Raw genomic sequence first — 17,827 nt, 5'->3', positions numbered from 1 at the left:
TTTCGATGACAGCCTAGGAACAGTGGGTTAACTGCCTTTTTCAGGGGCAGAACGACATGTTATTACCTTGTCAGCTTCGGGATTTGATCTTGCAACCTTTTGGTTACTAGTCCAACGCTCCAACCACTAGGCTACATGCCAGGTTAGTGACTTGCCAGGAGTTTCCCAGGACTGGTCTATGTAGGGAAAAACCATAGTGGATCTGACAGACTCCACAATCTTATCTATTCAGTCCTGAGGGAAGAGGAGGTTAGAACGATATGAAACACAGAGACGGACCCGATATCCCTGTACTGCACATCAATCTGAATATCATGAGAATCCCTGACATGGTATGCACGTTAAAATAAAAACAATGCAGTGTTCCTGAATTAGTAACTAACATATGGTCTGTGTAGCGGTCTGTTGAACATTTCATGACGATATTACATTGAAACACAGTATATCAGAGGTGTCAAACAATGTTTCAGTGGGGGGCACACACCTGCAGATTTTCACTTGGAGCTTACAATGGTTTTACCTAATCCTCCAGTGGAGCTATTGTGGCTGCACAAGGCTTGTTATGTGATGCATACAGTAGTTGGCGCGCCCCACTTTGGGATCGTGCCGTGGGGGAGATCTTCGTGGGCTATACTCGGTCTTGTCTCAGGGTAGCAAGTTGGTGGTTTGAAGATATCCCTCTAGTGGTGTTGGGGCTGTGCTTTGGCGAAGTGGGTGGGGTTATAACCTGCCTGGTTGGCCTTGTCTTGGAGGTAGAGTCGGACGGGGCCAATGTGTCTTCCGACCCCTCCTGTCTCAGCCTCCAGTATGTATGCTGCAATAGTTTGTGTCGGGGGCTAGTGTCGGTCAGTTATATCTGTAGTATTTCTCCTGTCTTATCCGGTGTCCTGTGTGAATTTAAGTATGCTCCCTCTAATTCTCTCTCTCTCCCTCTCCCCTCCCGCAGGACCTGAGCCCTGGGACCATGCCTCAGGACTACCTGGCCTGATGACTCCTTGCTGTCCCCAGTCCACCTGGTCGTGCTGCTGCTCCAGTTTCAACTGTTCTGCCTGCGGCTATGGGACCCTGACCTGTTCACCGGACGTGCTACCTTGCCCCGGACCTGCAGTTTTCGACTCTCTCTCTCTACCGCACCTGCTGTCTCTGCTATGAAAAGCCAACTGACATTTACTCCTGAGGTGCTGACCTGTTGCACCCTTTACAACCACTGTGATTATTAATATTATTTCACCTGCTGGTCATCTATGAACGTTTGAACATCTTGGCCATGTACTGTTATAATCTCAACCCGGCACAGTCAGAAGGGGACTGGCCACCCATCAGAGCCTGGTTCCTCTCAAGGTTTCTTCCTAGGTTCCTGCCTTTCTAGGGAGTTTTTCCTAGCCACTGTGCTCCTATATCTGCATTGCTTGCTGTTTGGGGTTTTAGGCTGTGTTTCTGTAAAGCACTTTAAATATTGTCCACCAACATTCACTCCTTAAAGGGACCCCAGGACAAAGAAGCTAAACATTGTCCACCAACATTCACTCCTTAAAGGACTCCTTAAAGCACAGAACTGGCTCATCCATACATACAATATACCTTAATAATCAGCTGTAGGTTAGCTACATAGGCCTCCTGTACACAAGTCACGCATGTTGTCTTCCCTCTATGGCTCTTCCTTCCCCTCTCCCTCTGTTGTGCCCTTCCCTGTTGCAGGAGTTTAACAGCTCTGAGCGTTTTGGTAGCTTTGGGTGGCCTATCCAAATTCACTAGTTTCTCATTTTTAACCGTTGTCTCCTTCTTTACCGTTGTCTCCTCCATCTTTAGAGTCTATCCTGAAGTCTCCTCGTTCTCTGACCCCTCCCCCTTGTCACCTTTGACCTTTCTCAGCTTGTACCAACACACATTGATTAAAAATACATTGGTGACAGTGTGTGTGTTACAGTGAATCTCTTTGATTGAAAAATTATTTGGGTCTGTGAAACGAATACATGTACATGCAACTGTTGTTGATAACGTTGTCACAAACACCCCCTATTGATCAAACAAGGAGATGCACCCAACACTGACAGGTTTAATAAAAACACTGCATGCTTTAGAGAGGCATACAAGGAAAGAGCGTTATATTGATGTCTATATTTATATAATTCAGAATTAGATGTAACCCTCCACTCACCTTGGCTGTTCCAAAGATGGATGCAGTCTAGTTCTCTGTCGTCCTCCTCTTTCCTGGGGTGGATGACCAGAGTGACGTGACAGCTGCTGTTGGTGGCAAACTTCCTGAAAGCTCCGATAATGTCGTCCTGGATGGCCCATCATGAGGTTGTCAATGATCACGTGACCGATGACATAGCGGTAGACAGCGTGTTGCAAGGTGTCCAGCACAGACCTGCAGAGGGAGAGAGAGGAGGGAGTTATTTACAACTCGAGCAGTACAGCACACCTATTGATTGACATATCACTCAACACTTTCAGAGGACTCACTTGATGTTCTGCTGCCCATGGAAGGTCATAAAGTAGAGGGGTATGTCCTCAACCCTGTCAGCCCACGAGTCATACTGGTCCAGGTTCTCCTCCAGCCTATGCATGGCAAACTGGGTCAGCATGATCTAGGCCAGGCGCACGTTGTTGATCTCAAAGGTGCCCCACAGCGGGTTGACACCCCGCATGCACAGGTCCAGGGCAAACTCACTGATGAAGGTGGTCTTGACGCTGCCCGTGGTTCCTGGAGGGGAAGGAAATATGAGAGGCATGGCACAATCAACAGACGGATCAATTGCTTCGTTTTTACTTTTGTTTTGACCTCTACAGCGAAGCAATATTCTCACTCAGTCTAGTCTCAGGTTAAAAATCAATCCCGCATTTGAAGCATATTCTTCCATAGCTAACTATATACTTCAGTGTAGAACATCATGACCAAATGTCAATGTGCATGCCATCCTACTATAGACTATACCTGTGAAGGCACTCAGCTCCCCCTTTTGAAGGGCCTTCATTATCCTGTTGAGCCCCCTCTGGTCCACTCTTTATTTTTACATTTAACCTTTATTTAACGAAGCAAGTAAGTTAAAGAACAAATTCGAATTTACAATGACAGCCTACCAGGGAACAGTGGGTTAACTGCCTTGTTCAGGGGCAGAATGACAGATTTTTACCTTGTCAGCTCAGGGATTCAACCCAGCAGCCTTTCAGTTACTGACCAAATTCTCTAACCACTAGGCTACCTGCTGCACAGCCACCTGCTCTGTGTTGGCCAGCTCCCCAAAGACATCCTCCCTGAGCTGCCTGAACGACACAATGGACTTTTGGGTGGCGGGGATGAAGGCTTTGACGATGCAGGCCAGGTTCCTGCCCTCGGCCAGCGCTTCAGGCCCAGCTTCCTGGAGAAGATCTTGGAGGCCTCCCAGGAGCGCATGTCCCCTCCCTAGCCACAGGGTGACCCGCTTGAACTGCTCCAGGTACAGCAGGAGGGCCGGAGGCAGAGTGTTATAAACCCTCCGGGGCAGCTATCCAATGTTGCAGTTTGTTTAGCCTAGCCAGCTACTGTAAATGTCAATTTGTGTTTATTAGCTGTCTCTGTCAGTGAGTTCACATTTTTTATCATGTTTTGGTATGATTATGTGTTTCATTTCAAGTAACTAGCTGCAGGATTAAAGAAACATGAAATCATATACTTTGCATAGAAACCCAACTAAAAGCATTTAAAGTGCATTCAGAAAGTATTCAGACCCCTCCACTTTTTTCCACATTTCTGTAACACGTTCTGTTACAGCGTTAATTTAAAATTGCTTAAATAGTTTTTTCCCCCTCATCAATCTACACACATAACCCCATAACGACAAAGAAAAAACAAGGTTTTAGAATTTTTTGCAAATGTATATATAAAAAAAACTGAAATATCACATTGACGCAAGTATTTAGACCCTTTGCTATGGGACTCGAAATTGAGCTCAGGTGCATCCTGTTTCCATTGATCATTCTTGAGATGTTTCTACAACAGTGGCGACCAATCATTCATCTGTTTTATATTATTATTAAAACATTTTGGGGGGGGCATGTTTTGCATGTTATTTTGGCATTAATACGTGTCACATATCAGTTTGCAAACAAGATAAAAAATAAAATAAATCATTGAGTTAATAAAGGGAAAGTTTTATGTAGGTCCTAACAGTTTGTGGGCACCGTTTGTCACCGTTATAATGCAATTAATGTATTGTTTAGTGTTGTGTTTTGTTGTGTAGTGTAGTGGCTTTGCTGGCATGCATCCCCCCCCKAAAAATGTAGTTTGCCCCATCAAGATTTACAAGCTAAAATCACCACTGTTCTACAACTTGATTGGAGTCCACCGGTGGTAAATTCAATTGATTGGACATGATTTGGAAAGGCACACGCCTGTCAAATACTAATTGAGTGTATGTAAACTTCTGACCCACTGGGAATGTGATGAAAGAAATAAAAGCTGAAATAAATCATTCTCTCTACTATTATTCTGACATTTCACATTCTTAAAATAAAGTGGTGATCCTAATTGACCTAAGACAGGGAATTTGTACTTGGATTAAATGTCAGGAATTGTGAAACTGAGTTTAAATGTATTTGGCCAAGGTAAGCCTTGGCCAGGTCGATGTATATACATTTCCGACTTCAACTGTATATACAGTACCATTCAAAAGTTTGGGGTCACTTAGAAATGTTGTTGTTTTTGAAAGAAAATTTAAATGATCAATTAGCCTTTTAAAATTATAAACTTGGATTAGCTAACACAATGTGCCATTGGAACACAGGAGTGATGGTTGCTGATAATGTGCCTCTGTACGCCTATGTAGATATTCAATTTTAAAAAATCTGCCGTTTCCAGCTACAATAGTCATTTACAACATTAACAATGTCTACGCTGTATTTCTGATCAATTTTATGTTATTTAATGGACAAAAAATGTGCTTTTCTTTAAAAAATAAGGACATTTCTAAGTGAAACTTTTGAACATTTAAAAAAATATTTTTATAGTTTATTTGCTGTTAGTCAGCACCTCTACATACACTGTTTTTTATTCGATGTATCAGTTTGCAAACAATTTAATTAAATGATTGAGTTAATAAAGCAGCATACAAATATGGTCTCTTTTTATCTTTCTTGAGTAAGGCAAAATMCAGGTGTTTCAGCCTAGCTCAGTGCTTTCTGTGGTGGTGGGGCAGCCAGCGGAAAATAAAGAGRGTAGGGGTTGGTAATCTTCTCTAGTTGCGCCGTAATTGGCTCAGTGTTCTGTCACTCATGGGGGCACTATGCCAGAGAAGGCTCTGCTGATAGCCAGGTGTAGCAGTGGTAAGGGTTCACTCTATGATGCTGAAAAGAAAGCTCTGCTGTTGGGACAGCTTTACGTAGGCCCGAACAGTTTGTGGGCACAGTTTGTCACGGTTATGCTGCAATTAATGTATTGCTTAGTGTTGTGGCTTTGCTAGAACATTTTGAGTTTGCCCCACCAAGATTTACATGCGAAAATCGCTACTGATGGTTACACATGGTTTGCGGTTGTGAGGCCTGTTGGACATACTGCCAAATTCTCTAAATCGACGTTGGAGGCAGTTTATGGTAGAGAAATTAACATTCAATTCTCTGGCAACAGCTCTGGTGGACATTCCTGAAGTTGGCATGCCAATTGCACGCTACCTCAAATCTTGAGGCATCTGMGGTATTGTGTTGTATGACAAAACTGTACATTTTAGTGGCCTTTTATTGTCCCCAGCACGAGCTGCACCTGTGTTATGGTAATGCTGTTTAATCAGCTTCTTGATATGCCACACCTGTCAGGTGGATGGATTCTTGGCAAAGGAGAAATGCTCACTAACAGGGATGTAAACAAATTAATGKAAAACATTTGAGAGAAATAAGCCTTTTGTGCGTATGGAAKATTTCTGGGATTTTTTATTTCAGCTCATGAAACATGGGACCAACACTTTACATGTTTCGCTTATATTTTTGTTCAGTGTAGATTGTAAAGTATTAGTAATTTCTACATCGAGCCAGAAAACAACAAAACACATAACATGGATGTAGCACATGGATGTAACACTTTACAAGGGTATACTGAATCTTCTTATGTACAGAGCAAATAAGTCCTCAGAAGAGGTATAGTGCAAATGCGTCTTTTAGTCATTGTTCACTCAAATATATTCTGTAGGTGACGTAGAGTTAATGTCTAAACCTCGACTTGAATGTTGTCATGTCTGTATGATGTGAGTGCGTATGTTTGTTGAAATTAGTGTTCCAAATGTTTATTAGGACATTCAGTATACTGGAGGTGTGTACTGGAGGTATACAGTATACTGGAGGTGTGTTTTGAGTGTAGCAGCCAGCATGTTTGCCATTTGACCATAAGTAGCAAGTACAGTACAATATCCATAACCGCATCCAAGTTTACTGCCCATGGAGATTGTACACACTGATTGTCCTTTGGTGTATCTTGAGCAGACACTGGCTCAGATCATCAGGGTTCCTCACACACTTCATCTTCCATTCACCAGCTTCTCCATCCCTTTGTATATCTAAAGACAGAATAAAAAAATAAAAAATCAGACAGACTTTAAAAATAACATAACAACACCTGTAATGAGAAATGACATACCCTAAAGTTTAAATGTTCAGTTTGTTCTTTCAACTTTGAATATTCATCCTCAACTACCCTTATTGTGATTGCACTTTCGATACATCGTTATTTATTTTACACGAAGAGACAATAAGATAAGGAAAACACATTCATCAGGCTTGCTTGACCCCCGCTGTAGACAAGCTTTTGTACAACATTAATATAATGGTCCTGTGACAGTCTATTTTACCCTTCCACGAGACACCTTGAGGAAACTGTCAGGAAAATGTGATGGTGCAAAACAGTGTGGTGTCAGGAAAATAACCTCACACTCAACGTCAACAAAACAAAGGAGATGATTGTGGACTTCAGGAAACAGCAGAGGGAGCACCCCCCTATCCACATCGACGGGACAGTAGTGGAGAAGGTGGAAAGTTTTAAGTTCCTCGATGTCATTTTTATGATTATCATGTCTTGTCCCTGTGCTCCTCTGCTGTCTTATTAGGTTCTTTCTCTTCTCTCTCTCTCTCCTCCTCCCTCCTCCCTCTCCCGCTCTCTCTCTCTCTATCGTTCCGTTCCTGCTCCCAGCTGTTTCATTCTCCTAACGACCTCATTTACTCTTTCACACCTGTCCCCTATTTTGCCCTCTGATTAGAGTCCCTATTTCTCCCTCTGTTTTCCGCTTCTGTCCTTGTCGGATTCTTGTTGATGTTTGCTGTTCCTGTGTCCTTGTTCCGCCCTGTCGTGTTCTTTGCCTTCTTCAGATGCTGCGTGTGAGCAGGTGTCTATGTCAGCTACGGCCAGTGCCTCCCAGAGCGACCTCAGTCTGTGGTCGCGTCTCCAGTCGTTCTTTGACGAGAGGATTTCAGTTTCCTGTTTTGGATTACCATTGATTATATCCAGGAGAATCATTATTGTTTAATACTGGAATAAAGACTCTGTTACTATTACGTCGCTTTTGGGTCCTCATTCACCAGCATAACAGAAGAATCCGACCAAGAATGGACCCAGCGACTACGGATTCTCGCAACACTGCCGTCGAGATCCAGGAGCAATGCTCGGCAGACACGAGCAGGAATTGTCTGCTGCTCGCCATGCCGTTGAGACCCTGTCCGCTCAGGTCTCCGATCTCTCAGGACAGTTTCAGAGTCTTCGTCTCGTGCCACCAGCTACTTCCTGTCTTCCGAGTCTCCGAACCTAGGGTTAATAACCCACCATGTTACTCTGCAGCCCACTGAGTGTCGCTCCTTTCTCACCCAGTGTGATATTGTGTTCTCTCTCCAGCCCAACACATACTCAAGAGAGAGAGCTCGGATCGCTTACGCATATCACTCCTTACTGTCGGGCTCGGGAGGGGCACAGCTATCTGGGAGGCAAGGGCTGAGTGTTCTAACGTTTATCAAACTTTAAAGAGGAGATGATACGGTTTTGATCGTTCAGTTTTTGGAAGGAGGCTTCCAGGGTCCTGGCTTCCCTAAGTCAAGGTGATCGATCCATAACGGATTACTCTATAGAGTTTCGCACCTTGCTGCATCCAGACTGGAACGACCGCGTTGCTCGCTCGTTTTCTGGAGGGACTCCACACTGAGGTTAAGGATGAGATTCTCTCCCGGGAGGTTCCTTCCAGCGTGGACTCTTTTATTGCTCTCGCCATCCGCATAGAACGACGGGTAATCTTCGTCACCGAGCTCGTGGAAGAGAGCTCGCGTTAACGTGTTTCCCTCTCCGCATCTCAACCATCTCCTCCACCGGCTCAGAGACTGAGCCCATGCAGCTGGGAGTATTCGCATCTCGACTAAGGAGAGGGAACGGAGAATCACCAACCGCCTTTGCCTCTATTGCGGTTCTGCTGGACATTTTGTCATGTCATGTCCAGTAAAAGCCAGAGCTCATCAGTAAGCGGAGGGCTACTGGTGAGCGCTACTACTCAGGTCTCTCCATCAAGTCCTGTACTACCTTGCGTCCATCTACGCTGGACCGGTTCGGCTGCTTCCTGCAGTGCCTTGATAAACTCAGGGCTGAGTTGTTTTATGGACGAAGCATGGGCTCGGAAACATGACATTCCTCTCAGACAGTTAGGGAAGCCCACGCCCATGTTCGCCTTAGATGGTAGTCTTCTCCCCAGTATCAGATGTGAGACACTACCTTTAACCCTCACTGTATCTGGTAACCACAGTGAGACCATTTCCTTTTTGATTTTTCGTTCACCTTTTACACCTGTTGTTTTGGGTCATCCCTGGCTAGTATGTCATAATCCTTCTATTAATTGGTCTAGTAATTCTATTCTATCCTGGAACGTTTCTTGTCATGTGAAGTGTTTAATGTCTGCTATCCCTCCTGTGTCTTCTGTCCCTCTACTCAGGAGGAACCTGGTGTTGACAGGAGTGCCGGAGAATATCATGATCTGCGCACGGTCTTCAGTCGGTCCAGAGCCAGCTCCCTTCCCCCCACCGTCGTATGATTGTTGTTATTATCTCCTTCCGGGGACCACTCCCCTCGGGGTAGACTATACTCTCTGTCGGCTCCCGAACGTAAGCGTCTCGAGGATTATCTGTCTGTTCTCTCGACGCCGGTACCGTGGTGCCTTCTTCCTCTCCCGCCGGAGCGGGATTTTTCTTTGTTAAGAAGAAGGACGGTACTCTGCGCCCCTGCGTGGATTATCGAGCTGGATGACATAACGGTTAAGAATCGTTATCCGCTTCCCCTTATGTCGTCAGCCTCGAGATTTTGCAGGGAGCCAGGTTCTTTACTAAGTTGGACCTTCGTAACGCTTACCATCTCGTACGCATCAGAGAGGGGGCGAGTGGAAGACGGCGTTTAACACTCCGTTAGGGCATTTTGAATACCGGGTTCTGCCGTTCGGTCTCGCTAATGCTCCAGCTGTCTTTCAGCTTATATGATGTACTGAGAGACATGCTGAACATTTTTTTTTCGTTTACCTTGACGATATCCTGATTTTTCACCGTCACTCGAGATTCATGTTCAGCACGTTCACGTGTACCCACGCGTTTTAGAGAATTGTCTCTACGTGAAGGCTGAGAAGTGCCCTTTCATGTCTCTCTGTCACATTTCTCGGTTCTTATTTCCGCTGAAGGCATTCAGATGGATCCCGCTAAGGTCCAGGCTGTCAGCGATTGGCCCTTCCTAAGTCACGTGTCGAGTTGCAGCGCTTTCTCGTTTCGCTAATTTCTATCGGCGTTTCATTCGTAATTTCGGTCAAGTGGCTGCCCCTCTCACAGCTCTGACTTCTGTCAAGACTTGCTTTAAGTGGTCCGTTCCGCCCAGGGAGCTTTTGATCTCCTCAAGAAGCGTTTTACATCGCCCCTATCCTTGTTACTCCTGACGTCACTAAACAATTCATTGTCGAGTTGACGCTTCAGAGGTGGGCGTGGGAGCCATTCTGTCTCAGCGCTTCCAGTCTGACGATAAGGTCCATCCTTGCGCTTACTTTTCTCATCGCCTGTCGCCATCGGAACGCAACTATGATGTGGGTAACCGCGAACTGCTCGCCATCCGCTTAGCCATAGGCGAATGGCGACAGTGGTTGGAGGGCGACCGTCCCTTTTGTCGTTTGGACTGACCATAAGAACCTTGAGTACATCCGTTCGCAAACGACTTAATGCACGTCAAGCTCGTTGGGCGTTGTTTTCGCTCGTTTCGAGTTCGATTTCCTATCGTCCGGAAATAAGAACACCAAGCCTGATCCTTATCCCGTCTCTTTAGTTCTTCTGTGGCTTCTTACCGACCCCGAGGGATTCTCCCTGAAGGGCGTGTTGTCGGGTTGACTGTCTGGGAATTGAGAGACAGTAAAGCAAGCACTCACTCACACTGCGTCGCCGCGCGCTTGCCTAGTAACCTTCTGTTCGTTCCTGTCTCTACTCGTCTGGCTGTTCTTCAGTGGGCTCACTCTGCCAAGTTAGCTGGCCACCCCGGCGTTCGGGTACGCTTGCTTCTATCGCCAGCGGTTTTGGTGGCTACTCAGGAGCGGACACGCGCCGTTTCGTGCTGCTTGTTCAGACTGCGCGCAGACTAGTCATGGTAACTCTCCTCCTGCCGGTCGTCTCAGACCGCTTCCCATCCTTCTCGACCATGGTCTCACATCGCCTTAGACTTTATTACCGGTCTGCCTTCGTCTGCGGGAAGACTGTGATTTCTACGGTTATCGATAGGTTCTCTAAGGCGGCACATTTCATTCCCTCGCTAAGCTTCCTTCCGCTAAGGAGACGGCACAAATCATCATTGAGAATGGTTCAGAATTCATGGCCTCCCGTTAGACGCCGTTTCAGACAGAGGTCCGCAATTCACGTCACAGTTTTGGAGGGAGTTCTGTCGTTTGATTGGTGCTTCTCAGTCTCTCTTCCGGTTTCATCCCCAGTCTAACGGTCAAGCAGAAAGGGCCAATCAGTCGATTGGTCGCATATTACGTAGCCTTTCGTTTCGAAACCCTGCGTCTGGGCAGAACAGCTCCCCTGGGCTGAGTACGCTCACAACTCGCTTCCTTCGTCTGCTACCGGCTATCCCCGATTCAGAGTAGTCTTGGCTACCAGCCTCCTCTGTTTCGTCCCAGCTCGCCGAGTCCACGTGCCTCCGCTCAGGCTTTTGTCCAACGTTGTGAGCGCACCTGGAGAGGGTCAGGTCTGCACTTTGCCGTTACAGGGCGCAGACTGTGAGACGCCAATAAACGTAGGATTAAGAGTCCTAGATTGTCGCGGTCAGAGAGTGTGGCTTTCCACTCGTAACCTTCCCCTTACGACAGCTTCTCCAAGTTGACTCCGCGGTTCATTGGTCCGTTCCGTGTCTCTCAGGTCGTCAATCCTGTCGCTGTGCGACTGCTTCTTCCGCGACATCTTCGTCGCGTCCACCCTGTCTTCCATGTCTCTTGTGTCAAGCCTTCTTCGCGCCCCGTTCGTCTTCCCTCCCCCCCCCCGTCCTTGTCGAGGGCGCCCTATTTACAAGGTACGGAAGATCATGGACATGCGTTCTCGGGGACGTGGTCACCAGTACTTAGTGATTGGGAGGGTTACGGTCCTGAGGAGAGGAGTTGGGTTCCATCTCGGACGTGCTGGACCGTTCTGTGATTGATGATTTCCTTCGTTGCCGCCAGGCTCCTCTCGAGTGCGCCAGGAGCGCTCGTGAGTGGGGGGGTACTGTCATGTTTGTCATGATTATCATGTCTTGTCCTGTGCTTCCCTCTGCTGGTCTTATTAGTCTTTCTCTTTCTCTCTCTCTCTCCTCCTCCCTCTCTCCCTCTCCCGCTCTCTCCTCTCTATCGTTCCGTTCCTGCTCCCAGCTGTTTCTCATTCTCCTAACGACCTCATTTACTCTTTCACACCTGTCCCCTATTTTGCCCTCTGATTAGAGTCCCTATTTCTCCTCTGTTTTCCGCTTCTGTCCTTGTCGGATTCTTGTTTGATGTTTGCTGTTCCTGTGTCCTTGTTCCGCCCTGTCGTGTTCTTTGCCTTCTTCAGATGCTGCGTGTGAGCAGGTGTCTATGTCAGCTACGGCCAGTGCCTTCCGAAGCGACCTGCAGTCTTGTGGTCGCGTCTCCAGCGTTCCTCTCTATTGACGAGAGGATTTCAGTTTCCTGTTTTGGATTTACCATTGATTATATCCAGGAGAATCATTATTTGTTTAATACTGGAATAAAGACTCGTTACTATTACGTCGCTTTTGGGTCCTCATTCACCAGCATAACACTCGGTGTACACATCACGGACAAACTGAATTGGTCCACCCACACAGACAGCGTTGTGAAGAAGGCGCAGCAGCGCCTCTTCAACCTCAGGAGGCTGAAGAAATTCGGCTTGTCACCAAAAGCACTCACAAACTTCTACAGATGCACAATCGAGAGCATCCTGTCGGGCTGTATCACCGCTGGTACGGCAAACTGCTCCGCCCACAACCGTAAGGCTCTCCAGAGGGTAGTGAGGTCTGCACAACGCATCACCGGGGGAAAACTACCCGCCTCCAGGACACCTACACCACCTGATGTCACAGGAAGGCCATAAAAATCATCAAGGACAACAACCACCCAAGCCACTGCCTGTTCACCCCGCTATCATCCAGAAGGCGAGGTCAGTACAGGTGCATCAAAGCAGGGACCGAGAGACTGAAAAACAGCTTCTATCTCAAGGCCATCAGACTGTTAAACAGCCACCACTAACATTTAGTGGCCGCTGCCAACATACTGACTCAACTCCAGCCACTTTAATAATGGGAATTGATGGAAATTATGTAAAATTTACCACTAGCCACTTTAAACAATGCCACTTAATATAATGTTTACATACCCTACATTACTCATCTCAATGTATATGTATATACTGTACTCTATATCATCTACTGCATCTTGCCATCTTTATGTAATACAGTGTATCACTAGCCACTTTAAACTATGCACTTTATGTTTACATACCCTACATTACTCATCTCATAATGTATATACTGACTCTATTACCATCTACTGCATCTTGCCTATGCCGTTCTGTACCATCACTCATTCATATATCTTTATGTACATATTCTTTATCCCTTTACACTTGTGTGTATAAGGTAGTAGTTGTGGAATTGTTAGGTTAGATTACTTGTTGGTTATTACTGCATTGTCGGAACTAGAAGCACAACCATTTCGCTACACTCGCATTAACATCTGCTAACCATGTGTATGTGACAAATAAAATTTGATTTGATTTGATTTGAAACTATGTCCAATGCAACACCTGTCATAGTGCATCAACATTCTAATCAACCAATAAGAAGATTCTGCTCGGCTATTATAATGACCAATGGGGAGATGGGGCACATCTTTGTTATAGCCCAGCACTGAAACATCTGATTCCACATAACTCATCACCAAGCCCTTGATTAGTTGAATACAGTGCTGGGCGAGAACAAAAACGTGCACACCCTGTCGGACCTCCAGGCCCAGGGAACAGGATGGAGAAACACTGCAGTAGCCACTTTGCAAAGACAAGGTCACAGGCACTGTTTGAAGGCCAGGCTTAATTGATTGGGGGGCTATCATGGTGTATTGTGAACTCAGCAGGCTCCTCTAGGGGAGAGGGGAAATAAGAGAGGAAGAGGGAGGGAGAGGAAGGGTAATAATGGATGGAATGATGATCCTCTAGCGTGGAGGTGAAGGTGTGGAGGGGACAGGGAATAGAAAAGGGAGCATATACGGATAGAGAGGGTGGGAATAAAGGGAYGGGGAGAGAGGGTGAGGAGGAGGAAACCTGCTGATGGTGCAAAACATCTCCTGTCAGCCCCCCTCCCCCACACACACACACATACACACTCCCTCCCTCTCCTACTCTATCAGCTCACTGCATCACTGACCAGGACACACAGGTCAAATGTTTCCTGTGCCGCTTGGCCGCTTGGCCGCATTCGATAAAGTCTGCGAAAAAGGACAACAAGCCTTCACTTGGTGTCTCTGTGGAGTCCAGCCCAGGAGTGATGAGCGCCGCTGTTACTGTCAGCTACGTAGTGACAGATACACAAACCGGCGCGCTGCGCTGCGAGCCACCAGGGAAGCAACGGGGCAAGAGCTGATTCAACACTTTACTGTGGTGAGGAGACGCGTCTATTTAACACGGCGAGCCTTGATAGGTTTATAAAGCACCGACTGACTGGCTGACTGGCTGCTGGGAAATACGTTTCAGTCAACTTGTTCCTAAGCTAGATGCGCCTAAAATGGCAATGTATTACCTATATAGTGCACTACTTTTGTCCAGAGCCCTAAATAGTCCCTATAGTGCTCTACAAAAGTAGTGCACTCTATAGAGAAGGATMCCATTTCAGTCTCTGCCAATATTTGTTTTGGTCAGAGTGGACTCTCTCTCAAGGCAATGGAGCATATCCCTGGTTGTTGCTAGCGTATGTTGTTATTGCGTTGACAGTGATGTCACGTAGACATTGAGAGAGTGTTGCGGGTTAGGTAACAGTGACACAGGTCTTTTTCAGTGTGATGGCCCTACAGCTCATCTGGCTTGTGGCCACCAGCTTGGGACAGCAAAGGACACAAAGCACAAAAAATCAACCTGGGCTGGAATGAATATGTCTGCCGCTCTGCCCTTCATCTTTTATGGAGAGGAAAATGAAAGCTGATGTTGACAGAATCTATTTGGTGGTGGTGGTGGACTGAATTTGAAAAAAGGTTCAAATGTGTCACGTTCGTCATATGAATCGCACCAAGGTGCAGCGTGGTATGTGTAGATTCATCTCTAATAAAGAAAGAACACTGAACAAACTAACAAAACAACAAAACGAACAAAACGTGAAGCTATATGAAATAGTGCAGACAGGCAACTAAACATAGAATAAGAACCCACAAACACCAAAGGGGAAATGGCTACCTAAATATGATCCCCAATCAGAGACAACGATAAACAGCTGCCTCTGATTGGGAACCATATCAGGCCACCATAAACATACAAACACCTAGACCTACAAAACCCTAGACATACAAAAACCCTAGACAATACAAAAACCCCTAGACAATTCAAAAACTAGCGTAATCCACCCTAGTCACACCCTGACCTAACCAAAATATAAAGAAAACAGAGATATCTCAGGTCAGGGCGTGACATAGTGTCACTGTACATGTTCATAGTAATTGTCAAGTATTTCAACAAGACGTGCAGGGCACAGCTTTCTCTCAGTCTTACCTTTGCTTTCTGGTCTCTTGTTGGGCTCACACATTTCTGGCAATCAGGTCCCACCATCTTCGTCATCATCATCACCATCATCATCACTCAGCTTCTCTGATCAATCTGACCAGAGATCAGTCCTTCATGATAGTCTTCATGCGTCAATGATAGTGTTAATCCGGCCAACCTTAGATGAAGCCTGCTGTCTATCTATAATACTGCTGTTTTACCTCTCTGACACAGTCAGATGCTAACAACGCAAAGATGCAAAAAATTATCATTTCAATTGCCATTATTTCCAAAGTTGCTACTGATGGCTGCCACAGAAAAATAATTGCTATTTACATGAGAACAAAAGAAAACAAAGATAAGTGTGTGTTATTGAGTTATGACTGAAATGTATTATTTGTCCAACCATCTGTGCTCTCTTGTGAGGTTCAGTAGGCCTGGGTCTTTAAGAGCCATCATATACGTACACTGTATGGCACTAAACTACAGTAGCCATCGTTGTCTAAACTCAGTAGTTCCTCAGTCGAACTCATTACGATCTTACTTCATGATCATTGGTCATATGACCTGGACTCTCATTGCGAGTCTGTGTCCCTTGTCCCACGATGCATCACAGCGCTCTCTCTGTCAGTATGTCAGCTGACTAGACCAGCACTGAACCTTATCGTAATTGACCAGCTTCCACAATAGGGTCTGAGGTAGGATTGTAACTAACTTGTGTATGTATCATGTATTTGCTTGAAAGTCCATCAAAGGGTCCATGCACTAGTACAGTGTGTGTCCAAAATGGATACTGTGACTATATCCATGACTGCTCCAGTTAGGGAAAAGTCAAAAAGTCCTCTTTACTCTAATGTTCAATAGTGAAATTATGTGAGTGGGTCACTTGTCTCGAGTCACGGGAAATTGTACATTGGGTTTTAGGTATGAATACTCCCACAGGTCGCTTTGGCACTGGGTAAACTAAAGCAGTATAATACAAGCTAGACCTCCCTGCCTCTTGGGGGCACTCTTTTGTAGTTGGGTTAAACCAATAAACAGATCAAAGGGAAAGAGCTCAGGGTGGGGCTAGACGGAGCTCTCGTCTGTCGCCTGGGGGTCCAGTTGCGTGTGCTTCCTCTTCTCCAGGATGCGGTTGAGCTCTTCGGTGAACGAGTGGCAGAGGGGAGACGTGCTCCCCTCGGGGTCCGTCGTCTGCCTCAGCAGCACGTAGCTGTTGCCGTTCATCTTGCGTAGGACGCTGGGTAGAGTCGCCGACATCCCATTGGTGTACTCTGACGACGCGTACTCCGAGGAGGGCAGGGGTGGTGGCATTGGGAGCGGCGGAGCGGGAGGGGGCGGCGATTTCCCTGGAGATCCTTCTGCGGGCACGATCTGTAGGAAGCCATCGCCCATGTCGTCCATGTTGGATACCGACAGGGAGCGGCATCCGCGCTTGCTTTCCTGCCTGCCATTACAGTGGCTGGAGATGGTCTTGAGCTCCACGTGGGAGCTCCTCTTCCTCTCGGCTGCGGCCCCCGACTCGGGCAGACCCTGCTGGGAGTACTTGCAGCCCTGGTATGGCCCCCGGCTGCAGAAGCTGACGTAGAGCAGCACAACGGTCAGCACCAGGCACAGCCCGCCCAGCACGGCCACCAGGGAGATATACATGGCCTCCATGTGCCTGTAGGTCTGGAACTCGGGTCCAGGGGGGAGGGGAGCCAGCAGGGAGGGAAGGGGCTGCTCGGTGGGGCTGCTGGGGGGAAGGGAAGGGCTCGGTGGGGCGGTAGTGGTGGTGGTTGATAAAGTGTCCGTCACGGCTGTTGACCCCACAGGGAAAGGCAGGTCAGGGTGCACCTTCACGGTGTACATCCTCACTGGCACCCACACGTCGTTCTCCACGGCGTAGCAGCGATAGTCTCCGCTCTGGTCGGGCCGGGCGCAGATGAGGAGCAGGCCGTCGGTGCCYACACGATGGCCCGAGTCGAGGCCATAGCCCTGGAGCTGACGGCCATCCAGGGTCCAGCGTGGAGTGGCCAGGTTGGAGCGCAGATCGCAATGGAGGAGGACATCGTCCCCAGACATCACCGTACGCCTGCGGTAGACTACTGAGAGGGAGAMAGAGGGTGAGGGAGAGAGAAAGAGCGAAAGAAAGAGATAGGAGAGAGAGAACAAGAGAGAGCGAGAAAGCAGGGTCCACAAAGAGAGAGCAGGGAGAGAGAGATAATAACAGAAATAGACATAAGGTCACAAGCATGTGGAATGGTGTGTGTTTGTGTGTCATTGTGCAGTGCCCCCCCCCCCCCTCCGCAAAGTCCGACACACCCAACCCATTTTTTTATTTTATCATACTCTCCTACGAATCACCTCATAGCTGTTTTACACCTTTTGCCATGTAGCGCAGGAGAGTGGCCAGAAGCTCTCACGACCTCAGTTTAAAGCTTAAAGGTCTCTTTGCACAGAGACACTGAAGACACCTGATGTTGGGGCCAAAAAGAATACAGATCTATTGATTTTAGAGTGAGCCAGACCGTGTTTGGCATTCTGCGACTCGCTTCTCATCGACACTTTTGGTTTTGGGGTCCACATCCATATAGCGTGCGGGAGGCGGTGCTACGCCTGAGAT

General features: G+C 47.0%; 1 protein-coding gene and 1 pseudogene across 1 annotated transcript in view; both read right to left on the bottom strand.

Moving 5' to 3' along the window:
* Nucleotides 1-224: 224 nt before the first annotated feature.
* Nucleotides 225-15,288, bottom strand: LOC112080576 (twinkle mtDNA helicase-like; annotated as a pseudogene).
* Nucleotides 5,883-17,827, bottom strand: part of LOC112080575 (semaphorin-4G) — a 40,209-nt gene continuing 28,264 nt past the window's right edge. Inside the window, exons 12-13 of the mRNA XM_070442630.1 lie at nt 15,232-17,431; nt 5,883-6,524 (exon numbers count right to left, since the gene is read on the bottom strand). Of these exons, the coding sequence (XP_070298731.1) occupies nt 16,291-17,431 (1,141 nt within the window). The 3' untranslated portion in view covers nt 5,883-6,524; nt 15,232-16,290. The remainder of the gene's footprint in view (nt 6,525-15,231; nt 17,432-17,827) is intronic.

Source organism: Salvelinus sp. IW2-2015, unplaced genomic scaffold (genome assembly GCF_002910315.2).
Source record: "Salvelinus sp. IW2-2015 unplaced genomic scaffold, ASM291031v2 Un_scaffold16384, whole genome shotgun sequence".
Classification (NCBI taxonomy): Eukaryota; Metazoa; Chordata; class Actinopteri; order Salmoniformes; family Salmonidae; genus Salvelinus; species Salvelinus sp. IW2-2015.
Note: the sequence above shows the minus strand (reverse complement) of the source record. Positions and strands in the feature narration are given on the sequence as shown.